Genomic DNA, 13,094 nt, shown 5'->3' with positions numbered 1-13,094 from the left:
TATATGCCTATCCTTTTTTATCTGAACATTTTTTTAAACGTTTGAGTCCACGCACTACGGCTTAAAAGATCGTGATTTTTCAATGTTTAAAATTATAATGACAATTTGGAATTTTGTTTCTTACAGGATAACATGTTTGTTAAATGTATGGAATGGAACTCCGAAGTACTTACTAAATCCATGGTAAATGTATCAACAATGTTTGTTAACAATCGATTTTAATTTTGCTTTGCATTGCAGGGCAAGGGCATCTCTAGCTCTGCCATAGACAAGCGAGTCTTTTCTTCGGAATGTGATAATGACATTTGAATGACGTAATCTGACTTTGACAAACATCAGCCAGCAGGGACAGGGATGCAGGGTTCCGTCGCCGATTATATAGAGAGATACGATTTTTAAGTAAATTCGAAATATTTAGTAGGTAATCGAAAATAATCCAGTAGAAAGACGAATTGTCATAATATTATCGGGACATTAAAGTTATTCCATGGAGCGTAATACTTCTAAGCTGACTGCTAAGTGACCTCGTACCACAGAAATTGACGACGAAGGATTGTCGTGTAATTTGTTTAGGTATGTCGGTTTGGTCTGCCAGTACGGTTGGAAATAATTACCGCTTGCAACAAGGCAGTCGTTACGATCCATCCAATAGTTGGTGCCCAAAACTGAGCAAGGTAATACTTGTGTTTGAAGCACTAAATAAAAGTTGTTATATCAAGTTGTGTGCCACATTTTGGTCTGTAATCATGCAGAGTATATCAGTGCCACATTGTTGTTATGTTACAATAAAGTGCATGAACCAGGCTAAAAATATTATATTTTTTTCTGAAATGTATTTTTAATTTTTGCAACTATATTCAAATATTTATCAGATAGTAAACAATCTAATGACTTTGCTTCTAAACTCTGAATACAGAAAAATATTTCTAAAATAATGTGTTGTTAAACAAAATAAGCTAACAAAATTTAATTTTGTAGCTATTTTTAACAAGTTTGAGTGATATGCATGTTGTACATTAAATAATGTTTAATATTGTAAATCTGAACATAGAATCAAGGACCCTTAATTCCAGCAACTGTTCAAAATCATCCTAGGGATGATTTTTAAAATCTTAAAATTATTTGACATTTAATTTGGAATATACCTACTATGATTTATTTCATATTTGTTTGTATTGTGTGTGATATAGAACAAATAAAAGTTTGTACCTATTTATCTCAGTGGTTCTCAAAATATTTTGAAGATGGAACTCTTTTGGAAATCTAAGCATTTGATGGAGCCTGAAATTAATACTTGTTTGTTACGTCTTTGAAAAAATAATTAGTTAAATCATATTAAAAATCTTTTGTTTAACACATTTTTCATGATTTCATCTTTTAGTAGATACTTTTATATATTCATATTTTCATGGAATCCCAACAGATGCTTTGCTTTGCCCAACTGAGATTTTTTTTAATTAATTTGAAAAAATCTTTTGTGATCTTATAATATTGTGTATACATATTAAGTACATATTTAATTCACTTTACAAATATTATTAAGAACACAAATTTACAACTTTTCAATCTATAAGTAGGTAGTTGCATGAATGGATCACCCAATTAATTTTCTAATGATCATCAGTGAAATAGAAACTAATTTGCAAATATACAGTGAATCTCATGATAAACTAGCAGGTGATGTGTGCTATTCATAATACCAACATACATAATGATCGTTATTTTATGTTACTTTCATATTCTATCTATTCAATTTTTGTTGTTAGTTTATCTTTTGATAAACATTCATATCAAATAGTGTTTAATAACACTGTTATTCATAGAAGAATAATAATTGACTGAAGCGCATGGGACACATCTAGTGTTGCAGGCATCCATTGGCTGTGGTGACCTTTACCATCAGGTGTTTGGCACGCCTGTTTGCCTGCTTGATGGTATAAAAATAATAATAACTTAGCTATGTAACTAATACAGCATAGTAAATACACTTCAACAATATTTTTATACACACACACACACACTACACACTTATTTTTCTGAATAAGATGTGGACTCTATTATTTTTTTTACTTTTATAGTGTGATTGACAACAGATATACCTTGACTTTAAGGTAGACCGCACTGCAGTTCTCCAATATTGTGTAAAAAATAGCACCGTGAGTTATCACCTATACTAGATGTTAAGGGTACTGGGATGAATCATGCTCATTTCATTCATATAGATGTTCATTACTGGTAAACGAATATATTTGCTTGTATTTTTAAACTAGTTTGTCATGTGTATAAATAGCTATAAGCAATATACATTTAATGGGTTGGAATTCGATTTTAGGGCTAACCCTAATTATGATGGTGTGATTATTAAGAATGATTCTAAAATTATTCTTAATAATCACACCATCAATTAGAACTATAAGAAAGTGCGTTCATCAGTTGTATAGACTATGAAATTCATTAAAAAAGAACATCCATTTATAAATTTATTTATGCTTTTGTCGATTGAGAAAGTCTTCACCACACCTCTCTGTTCTGGGCATAAAATTGATCATTTGTTTAATATCACTGTCAAATGGCAATTTGACTTTGTAAAAAATTGCAAAGGAATTTAAATAATCAGACACAATAATTAAATGCCAATTTAGTTCATCAGTTGTAATAGTAATTAAAAATAATTACGCCATTTACAATTTTTTGTTCTTAAATTATTTGAATAGTTTTTCCTGTTCGGTTGTTGTTATGTCTTCTATATTTTTGAAATTAATTTTTAATAGCGACATAATCACTTGTTAAATAATAATTGCTAATATTTATTCATAAAAAGCATTAATATTTCATCCTGCTTTCATAGCTTTGTTTATTATGCAACCTTTGCGATCATGTCCGAAGATTGTAAAAAAATGAATTTTACTTGTAAATGCTTCACGTGCTTAAGGCCACCATTAACGAGTGCGCCATTGGGTTCAGGGTGCCTCTTAACAACATGAATTAAAAAAAATATGTTAAAAATTAAGTAATTAATGGCTTTTATTTCAGATATCTGCGGCCAGCCGCAGATATCTGAAATAAAAGCCATAGCATATGGATCCCTTGGATATGGGATAAGTCTACCGTTATATATTTACCTTCTTTATGTGTATACTTTTAAGCATTTATTTCATAAACAAATATTAGCAACATTGTTCTTAAAAGTAATTAGTGGAAAGAGACTTTATTTTTTTAAATACCAAGTTTTTTTTTACATTGACCAAAGCGATGTTTCTGTGATTTTATTTTATTTACCGTGAAGTCTCTCTGTGATTTTATTTCACATTGATCAGTTCTCACTGATCTCACTATTAGAAAAATAAAATAGTAATGTTTGGTAGCACAAGTGCGTGATGTCGGGCGAGACGCCGATCCAGTCGGCCGAGGGGCTCCACACCCCGGCGTACCTGTCGTGGAGGAAGCTGCAGCTCAGCCGCGCCAAACTTAAGGCTTCCAGCAAAACGTCGGCCCTGCTATCTGGGTTCGCCATGGTGAGTCTAGACCAAAAAATGTATTATACTAAATTAGAATGCTTATGCTAAACTAGGGTGTAAACATTTTAGCAACATTTTTTCTTGCCTATGACATGACACTAACAGTTTTCTAGAATGGGATGGCTACAAATTTTATACCCAATTTTAAACTTTTAGTTTTGGCATGCAGACTCATCCGCGTCTACTACCTACTTATTTTTTTCGGATGGAAAGGTACCTATTCTATGTCATTCTCTGTACGCCATCTATAAGCCTATAGGTACCTAATCATCATCAATCATCATTACTGTAGTTAATCTGACGATGATTGCTCCATTTCCTTAATGTAAAGTTATGAATTCGTTTATAGTGCGAGTATGGTTTACATAACTAGTTCTTCGTATTCCCCTTCTTAATTTCAATTTTAACTTCTGATTTACATCTGTATTTAAAATTTTGTTTTTCCAACGCTACGGTAGCCCATAATAAAATTCCATCATTGTCTACAGGTAGCTATGGTGGAGGTGCAACTAAACCAGCCGAGTGAGACAAAAGTGCCCACGGAAATGCTCGTAGCGTTCACAGTATGCACCACATTGCTCGTAGCCGTTCATATGCTCGCCTTAATGATAAGCACATGCATTCTCCCCAACATCGAAGCGGTAGGCAACCTTCACAGCATATCCCTAGTCCACGAATCGCCCCACGAACGCCTACATTGGTACATAGAAATCGCATGGGCATTCTCAACCTTACTAGGTCTTATCCTGTTCCTAATAGAGATAGCCATACTCTGCTGGGTAAAATTCTATGACCTCAGCGCTACTGCCGCATGGTCGGCCTGTGTCGTGCTGATACCAGTCATGATCGTGTTCCTAGCTTTCGCGATACATTTCTACATGTCCCTGGCCACACATAAGTACGAGGTAACAGTGACGGGTATCAAGGAGTTGGAATTGCTCAAGCAACAGATAGAAATGGGGGATCAGGACGCGCGGATGAATAATCTCACGCTTCTAGACCAGAGTCACATAGTGTGATATTTTAGTTTTAATGTAAAACTAGTAAAACCGGGTCCACAGTGCGTGTTTCGACCATTCAACTGAATCATGTCAACATTAAGCAAAATCGTCTACACAAAAATACAGTTTCACAGTACAGTTTTGCTTGCATCAACAATGCTTTTGTTTTCGTTGCCGGGTGGAAAACGCGTATTAGACAAAAAGTACACCCGCGCTGGCAGGTTCAAAGTACTGTCATTCAACACGTATAAATTACATACATTTTCTTATATGTGTTTTGGTTGAAATCGCTGGAGACACGGTTTTACAGAAGAAAGGGATACAGGCATCTCCTGCGACCTTCTCTTTTTTCTATATATATATGCATCCCTTTCTCTAGGTCGGCGCCTGCCAAATCTGATTAGTTTATTATGGTGTTTGCAATTTATGCGTAATTTATTTAGATTTGATAATTAATGCTATGACGTGACAGGTATAAATATTTGCCTAACACTAATTCTTGAATTTTTTTTCAGAGATGATACTACATTCTCGTGCTATCTTTTATCGACAGAGAAAGTACGGAAATTGTGGTTTCAAGTTACCTTAAAAAAAATGATTTTTATGCGTGCTCCAAATATGCTTAAATTGCAACACCAATTTAAACATATATAAGTTACTGTACTTAGCAATTACAAAATAGTACTTATTTTAAGTGCCAATATTTAATATTTAATCTCCTTGGGAAGTTCGTTTTGTTAATGTAATTGTTTATGGAGTCAAGTAAATAGACAAGTCACGAAACATGTCGTGTACATGACAGCTGAATCTCTGTGTACGCAGTTGTTTGTAATGGGGGTGATAAAAAATGTTGTTTGATTAAAATAGTAGAATCCGAGCCATGAAAGAAGTTTTAATTAGTGCATACATATTTTCAGTAACGTATAGATAAACTAGCGACCCGGCTTCGCTGTGGTAGGTAACTATAAAAAAGTAGGCTGTGCTGGTTTCGTCTATCTCTCTTCGTGTCAAATTTCATCGAAATCGGTCCAGTAGTTTTTGTGTTTATTCATTATGAACACAAACAAAAATACAAATATTTTCTCTTTCTACTATTAGTATGGATAGGCTACACTCTACGACTAAGCGCATTAAGCTTGTATCGCGGGTCTGGATGGACACAGTGCGGGATGGACACAAACACGAAAACTGGCACAACACATGCAGGTACAAATATTTGCCCGCGCTGGGAATCGAACCAAGAGCCAAATAGCAGACGGTCGTGGTGATCACTACGCCACTGAGGTCGTCAGAAGTCCCGCCGCAATATGTGGAACTATCAAAAACATATCGGCCACGTTGCTGTTGTCACCGACTAGAGCTGCGTCTGGGGAACTTCTTTCATGGCTCGGACTCTCAAATAGTTGATATGGTGACAACGCTACGTTTGTATGCGTATGCGCAAAAGGCAAAATAGCTCTATAGTTCTTATTCTAATAACTGTTATTTGTGATGTTTCTTACATTATTTACTTATTTCATCGTTATTACTGGTATTACAGTCAACAGCACATCGAGTTATCTCTATTACTGCCGCATAAAGATCAAAGACAGGATAACTTGACGTGAAATCGACTGTACTTTGTACAGGGTTTTTCTTTTCATCCATTGTATTGTATTTCTTAAAGAATGTAGGTATATAACAATAAATTATGTATTTATTATTTAAGCTAAAATTAACTACGCCTATAAAGGTGTACAGTACACCACTACGCTAACTGCGTAAGGTGTGCGCACGCGTTTAGTATGGAATTCCATACATAAAACGCATGCGTTACGTATACGGTGTGAGATAACCTTAAAGGTCAATTAGAAAAATATCTACTTATTCTTTATTATTTGAAAAAATATTCCTTTTTTAAATTTACTCTTTTTCAAACTAAAATCTGATTGGATAACTATAATCTTTCATATATATTTTTTTATTCATATTATAAGTAATAAAGCCCTAGTGTCTTAAAATTGCGCTCAAATCATAAAGACATTGCCGGAGCCCACTTATTGTTTATTTTCAGTCAGAAATGGTGTTACCGAACATAAGTTCACTTTAATCATGCGTTGATCATTGATGCACTTGCGCACAAGCAAGATGGGTCGTGCCTTGAGGAGTTTAGAAATACGGTTATTCTATTCACAATTCTTTCGACGGTTTTTTTCGACCGAATAAAACCTTTTGTAAATACATTGTGTTGAGGTCACTCTGCAATTTGTTTGAATGACTTTTTTCGCGACTTCGCAAGGCTTAAACACCTTTATATACAAAAGTATTTTTAAGTAATAAATTAACATCTTATGTTCTTATCTCGCTACATATTGTATAATTGTATAGAGATAGATTGTATGAAAGTTTTAAGACGTCTGCTTAAAAATATATTTGAATAAAGGCCTAGACACACGGAATGTTATCATAGCAATAACAGGATATTGACTGTAAATGTTACTTAATTACCCAATAAGGACTGTGATATACTATTCGACATTGTATTGAGAATATTAGCATAAGAATTGTGCATATAAAAATGTAAACGAAATTTTGTATACATGCTGCGTTATTTATAGCGGTAGATTTTATGATCTGTTTTATTCTAATACATTTGATCAATACAATATTTGAGTTGTTTGTCTATTTCTCCGATCTTCTGCTGCAGCCAAAGCTCGCTCATTTCCAATATTTTCTTGGCATCTTGTAATCGTTCCTGAAAAATATTTGCGAAAAGTTAGAAGTTTATTTTTAGTTAACAGTTTACCTATCGAAATGATATCATATGTTTACCTATCGAAATGATAGCACAAAAGGCGAAAAATAATCGAAGAGTAGTAAACAATAAAATATAGTTTTGGCAGAAATACAACTCAAATACGATCATAATTATTTATTAGTAGACCTTAGACTGATCCAACGAAAAATCCATGCAATCCGTCCGTACTTATTTGAATTAAGTTAGAAGACATATAATTAAAGTGAAAAACTTACTAAAAAAGGTAAATGTAATGTTAAAAATGGGTAAAATAAAGTTTTCACAGTATACTTATTTACTTTTTTAGTAACCATTAAAATTCTGAGGCACCTACCTACATATGTATCATGCACAAAATTGGACGTCTAATGAAAGTGAAAACCTTATTAAAATGGTAAATATACTGTGTAAACCATAGGTGTAAACTTTATAATTGGGTAAAAAAAGTTTTCACAGTATACTTGTGTACCTTTTTTAGTAAAATTCCTTGGTATCATGTATCAACAAATGCAATCTGCAAAGTATGTAGTTTGTGTCATGTCATGTAGGTTCATTTGCCACGCTCGACCGGTGGCCCTGTGCACCATTATCACACAATTGTTATAATCGTAATTTGATTTGATGGCCATTAGCTTGATAATGCGGTGTGATATCGTGTGTCACACAGTGGTAAGATTTAACTCACTTTATGGTCAAAAATGTTTTTATACTTTAAAATGTCAGAAAGATTTAAGTTTAAGATTTTCAATTAAGTAAATCCCAGTTGGATCATGATCACGGACGTACGACTGCTACTTAATAGCATTTATAATAATTAAACTTCTTTTGTGTTTCGTTGAGCGACCGTTAATGGGAAATTTGAACATAATGAATATTTTGATTATAGAAATTAACAGTACAGTCAACAGCACATTAAGATATTGAGAATTCATTCTAAATTCATAATGATTATGCAGGGTAACATGATATTATGTGGTCAATCAACTAACTGTACATACTAAATAAATTACACACACACACACAATAAATAATTACCTTTGGGAAGGACTTATTTAGGTGCATATGCTATGATAATGCTTATTTATTAATGAGTTATGTAACACTGTGTTATTATTACGAGACCAATGAGACTAACTAAACCGCGAAATACAGGGTGATCTATTTAACACAGTGCAAAATTTATGATGACATTTGGATGATGAATCTTAAGTTGGTTTCCAAAGAAAACAGAAAGTCCATCTTGGAAAATTATGTCGTGTTTTGTTGTCAAAACTGTGTGTAAAAAATAAGTGATCTTACCGGTGGAATAGGATATTCCGTCGGTAAATCGCAGAACTGTCTGATAATGATGTCGGACATCTTAGATTTGACACAGATGTCGTCGACCCAGCAGCCCTCTTGCAGCTGCCCTGTGTGCATGTGGTAGAATCGCCCGATACCACTCTTCACGTTGTTCTCCCAGTGCCCCTCGTAGCGGTTACCGTTCACTGCCAATGTTAAAGATATGTTGCTTGCCTTGTCATCGTCATATTTTATGGTGTACCTTTGCATTCAGTCAGTTAGGGGCGTTAATTAATTACGTGAGGCAGGGTTTGGGGTGGGGGGTAAGATAAATCACCCTGTGTAGAGTTAGGATAGAAAAGTTGTAGAGCTGGAAGTTGTGGAGTGCAGGAGAAACAGATCACCAAACGATCACAGTTAGTTAAAGTATATTGTTTACGTAAAGTTACAAGTTTTTGATGTTGGCTATTCCGTCTCGTGTTACTCTTAGTAGGTGTTAATGCACTCTAAATAAAATAAAATAAATATGATATTTAAGTATTGCGCGCGTGCCGTGAGGTTCGCCGCGTATGCAAAAATATGTATGTAATAAGATTGTACACCCTGTCTGACATAGTTTCTCGACAACTAAAAAAGTATAATTGTAAACTATGTTTGTGGAAGAGATTGTGATGATCTTTACTTTTTTTTTGTTGTTTTTGTGCGGTTTGCCAAGCTTCAAAAATATCCTTTTATGAAATCCTTGACATAACTGTGACTATGGTAAAATGTCAACCTTCACTACCTACGTATAGTATAAAATAAAGTCGCCCTCTGCCTCTGTTTCTAAGCTTTCTTAAATTCTTTTAAAACCACGCAACAGATTTTGATGCAGTTTTCAGAGTTAAATAGACAATTTATTATAGTCCCGTAGGAATACGGTACCTATATAATAAATGCCCCCGTGGAAATCCGGGCCGTCGCTAGTAGATAATAATCGATAAATCGACACAATAAAGACAGTCGATACGACCTCGAACTTAATTGATGCACATTATCAAAGGATGACGATTTGGATTGCCAATTAGCCTGATTAGCGACTAATTTGCACAATGCTGTCAATAAACCATTAATGCTGAGGCCACAGGACCAATTTACATTTTTAATGGGTAGATTCAGAATTCAGATAACTATATCATAACTAGCTGCGACTCGACCGGCTTCGTGCCCATAGGAATTTCAGGATAAAAAGTACTCATGTGCTATTTTCTGGGTTATACTGTACCTACTCTTTTACCTACTTAAATTCGTATACAATAGTTATATACGATGGCCCAAATCCCAGAGTTAGTGTAAAAAGCCCAGATCCAGCCAATTGTGAAGATTTTACTATGATTTAAGATTTTATAAGCGGCTCCCCGCCTAACTATGGTTGTCTATGTAGCCATAACGACTCTAAAAGAAGGCTCGGAAGATATGTGTCCCTCAGTCGCTTTAGTGCGAATAGTAGGATTTAGGATACACGCAAGTTGGTAGTATCTAATATTGGGTACAACAGGCGCAATATTTGGTTTGTAAAGTCAGTCAACACACATTGAAAATATCAATTTGGTCACGTCAAAGAATCCATTACATAAACACAATTTCGCGATTTAGTCATCGCACTATCGAGCATCTTAATATTACAATATAAGTTATATTACCGTGCTAGGTATGACTCATACGCATGCATAATATGATTGTGAACTTGACATCTAGTACATAAGTGGATGTTAATATGTTATTTTATATGCATAATAGAAAGACGCGTTTGATATTACGTCCTTAAACTGATGGGGCTGTGTAGTGCACTGTGCAGGAGCCTTTACACTGTTGGGAACATTTATATTAAGTTAGATCTGTTTCAACCTCTTGTGTCTATTCGAAAAAAAAATGCAGTTTTGCGACAATGATGAGATATAACGCCTTAAAAGTTGACAAATGTTCACGTTCCATAAACATATTGAATAAAAATATAAAATATTTCTATATAGCGGATTGTAGATTTAGGCTGGTAAAATAAAAATCCAGGAGCTACAGAGAAACGTGACCGTTTATTTGAGAGAACGAACAATACAGATGTTACAGGGTTGGATACAGATGTTGCCGTAACAAAAAAAATATACAATCTAATTTTTATAAAATTTTGCATACATGTAGTTTGAAAGATGAAAAAGGTCATAGAGTACCTTTAATCCCGGAAAATAACTGTTACCGTGGGAAATTTACGCGGGCCAAGTCGCGGGCAAAAGCTAGTTAGGTATAACTAGATTAGGCTAGGCTAGATTAGGTTTAAAAGTAGATTAAGATGCCCGGATTTTATAGAAAGTTACACCCGCCACAAATTGTAGGCAATTTATAGCTGGCAAGACCTATATATACCTAGGCAATCTCCATTTCCCAAATTACTATCAGATATTCATTAATTCCATCTACAGTCCTGTCGTACAGTACTCTAACTTAAACCTGAGGTTATTAGGTCTCCGGGCCTTACTCTGAGCTCTAGGCAACCATTGTCGTTTGTAGGTGCATGTCAGATTGTCCGGCGGGTCTGGTAGGTAAGCACAATCTAATTCACAAATCTCTTTTTACCATGACACCGCTTGAACTTCCACCTAAGTATAATACCTAGTTACAGTAATTGCCTGATATGTATCGCAAAAAGATGGTATAACCATTAAGTTATAAGTAGATAATTTAAAAAAATCCGCGTAAGAATGTAGTGTTATTTTGGTACACATGTAGATACATTGTATAATGAAAAGCGAATGAAATATATATTGACGGGCTTAGCACGACCTTTTTTAATGTTGCTGACGTTTCAACATTGCATGTCACCGCGTAGTCGCAGCCAGACTGGAGAATTTGCGGTGTGAAGTTGTATTATATATTCGGAATGCAAAAGTTTAAAAAAACACTCATGATTTTTTTAAATCTAGTGTAGTATAAAACTGCGAGGGTGGCGCTAGCGTGCACGTGTATGCGATACGCCCTCTTTTATGAGATAACCCAATTAAGGGCTGATACTGACCTTGAACAAACATACCCAAGCCTTCCCTCAAACTCATATTCCAATACCCAACGTAGAAAGTTCCGTCCTTATACCACATCTTGCCGTAGCCATGCCTCTGGCCTTTACGAAAATAGCCGAAGTACACATCTCCGTTGTCGTAGTACCACCACCCCATCCCCTCTGGCTTCCCCCGCACCCACTCCCCTCGGTATTCCAAACTGTATGTGCCATTTTCTTGCAATTTACTTAACGCACCGAATCCATGCCTAAATAGTAAGGATACATTTAAATAGAGTATACTAAATTAGAGTTTGCACCAAAAAAGAAGTCCAACAGAAGCAACGTTACAGTGGTTGACAACAACAACGTGGCCGATTTGTCATTGATATATCCATATATTGCCGCGAGGCTTCTTTTATGGCGCGCAGACTTCATACGTGACTAGAAAAAGAGTGAATAACTTTCTCACCTGAATCCTAAATGCCAATCTCCTTCGTACAATTTTCCAGTTACTGTTTTAAATAGTCCTTTCCCTTTAAATCAAGACTGATTGTAAGAAAATTAGGAACAGATAATATATTTAAAACTCTTTCGTTACTGAGTCACTGACAGACAACGCACAGCCGAAACTACTTGGCTACCCCCTACCGGGCTACGTAGTTTCAGCTGTGCGTAAGCTGAAATTTGGTGTGTAGGTTCCTAGGATTAGGGGGATTATGTAGTGGATTTCCTGAAATTCCAACGGGAAACGGATTTTTACTCACATACGAAGTTGTGGGCAAAAGTTAGTAAAGTATATGTGTATGTAAGTATGAATGACCTATTAGCAGACGTATGTATGTAGCAGACGTGGGAAAACCGTTGATTTTCCTTGTAATTATTCTATACTAGTTGAGCCCCAAGACTTTGTTTGCATAGGAATTTCGGGACCAAAATAGAGTGCTAAGTACCCAGGTGAAAAGTCTCTCTCCAGTCGTATTCCTTATGTTTGCGGGTCGTATTCAATATGTGGAATGAAACACATGCGAGTAGGTACTTCCTTAGCAATAGACTGGTTTTTCTTCTATGAAAACTACCATAAATTATAGATTTGAGGATATACCTTCCTTTAAATCCTGTTTCCAGTCGCCAACGTACCTATCGAATCTAGACGTAAATATAGCATGATGTAGACCATTTTTAACAGCTTTCTTTTCGGCTGCTATAAGCAAAGGCGTAAAAGTCTTCGGTTTCCTGTAGAACGGCATTTTTCATCCAGTAAAATGATTTGTTAACTTATGTAAAAAATTTCTACATATAAGGAATTTCCCATAAAAGTGTAAATGGTGTAAACATCGCATGTGTTACATGAGATCGTTATGATATGACAGCTTGACATTATTTTTTTTCGTTGCCAAAAGTCCATAAAACTGTTATTTAAAATCTTTAGATTTTATCTTTTCCTAAATGTATCTGCCATATATCGACCAAAAATAAATGAATATATT

The 13,094-nt window shown here is 35.0% G+C and overlaps 2 protein-coding genes across 7 annotated transcripts; one reads left to right on the top strand and one right to left on the bottom strand.

The window, feature by feature from the left end:
• The first annotated feature begins 329 nt into the window (after positions 1-329).
• On the top strand, positions 330-7,166 carry Orai (orai). 5 transcript variants are annotated; one of them, XM_053769220.2, is made up of 4 exons: positions 330-573; positions 2,079-2,156; positions 3,366-3,515; positions 4,007-7,166. In XM_053769220.2, the coding sequence occupies exons 3-4, from the start codon at positions 3,378-3,380 to the stop codon at positions 4,535-4,537; spliced, it is 669 nt and encodes a 222-aa protein (XP_053625195.1). In that variant the 5' UTR covers positions 330-573; positions 2,079-2,156; positions 3,366-3,377; the 3' UTR covers positions 4,538-7,166. The 5 variants fall into 5 exon arrangements, with proteins under 5 accessions (XP_053625195.1, XP_053625191.1, XP_053625196.1 ...); XM_053769216.1 differs by having other exon boundaries at positions 330-674; positions 2,094-2,156; XM_053769218.2 differs by lacking the exon at positions 330-573 and adding an exon at positions 610-674.
• On the bottom strand, positions 7,107-12,960 carry LOC128683514 (MORN repeat-containing protein 3-like). 2 transcript variants are annotated; one of them, XM_053769222.2, is made up of 5 exons: positions 12,710-12,960; positions 12,077-12,140; positions 11,626-11,873; positions 8,595-8,782; positions 7,107-7,253 (listed from the first exon to the last, which is right to left on the bottom strand). In XM_053769222.2, exons 1-5 carry the CDS (start codon positions 12,852-12,854, stop codon positions 7,143-7,145), a joined length of 756 nt encoding a protein of 251 aa, XP_053625197.1. In that variant the 5' UTR covers positions 12,855-12,960; the 3' UTR covers positions 7,107-7,142. The 2 variants fall into 2 exon arrangements, with proteins under 2 accessions (XP_053625197.1, XP_053625198.1); XM_053769223.2 differs by having other exon boundaries at positions 12,745-12,959.
• Positions 12,961-13,094: the final 134 nt, after the last annotated feature.

This window comes from Plodia interpunctella, chromosome 3 (assembly GCF_027563975.2).
Source record: "Plodia interpunctella isolate USDA-ARS_2022_Savannah chromosome 3, ilPloInte3.2, whole genome shotgun sequence".
Lineage (NCBI taxonomy): Eukaryota > Metazoa > Arthropoda > Insecta > Lepidoptera > Pyralidae > Plodia > Plodia interpunctella.
The sequence above is the reverse complement of the archived record's forward strand: the minus strand, read 5'-3'. Positions and strand labels throughout refer to the sequence as shown.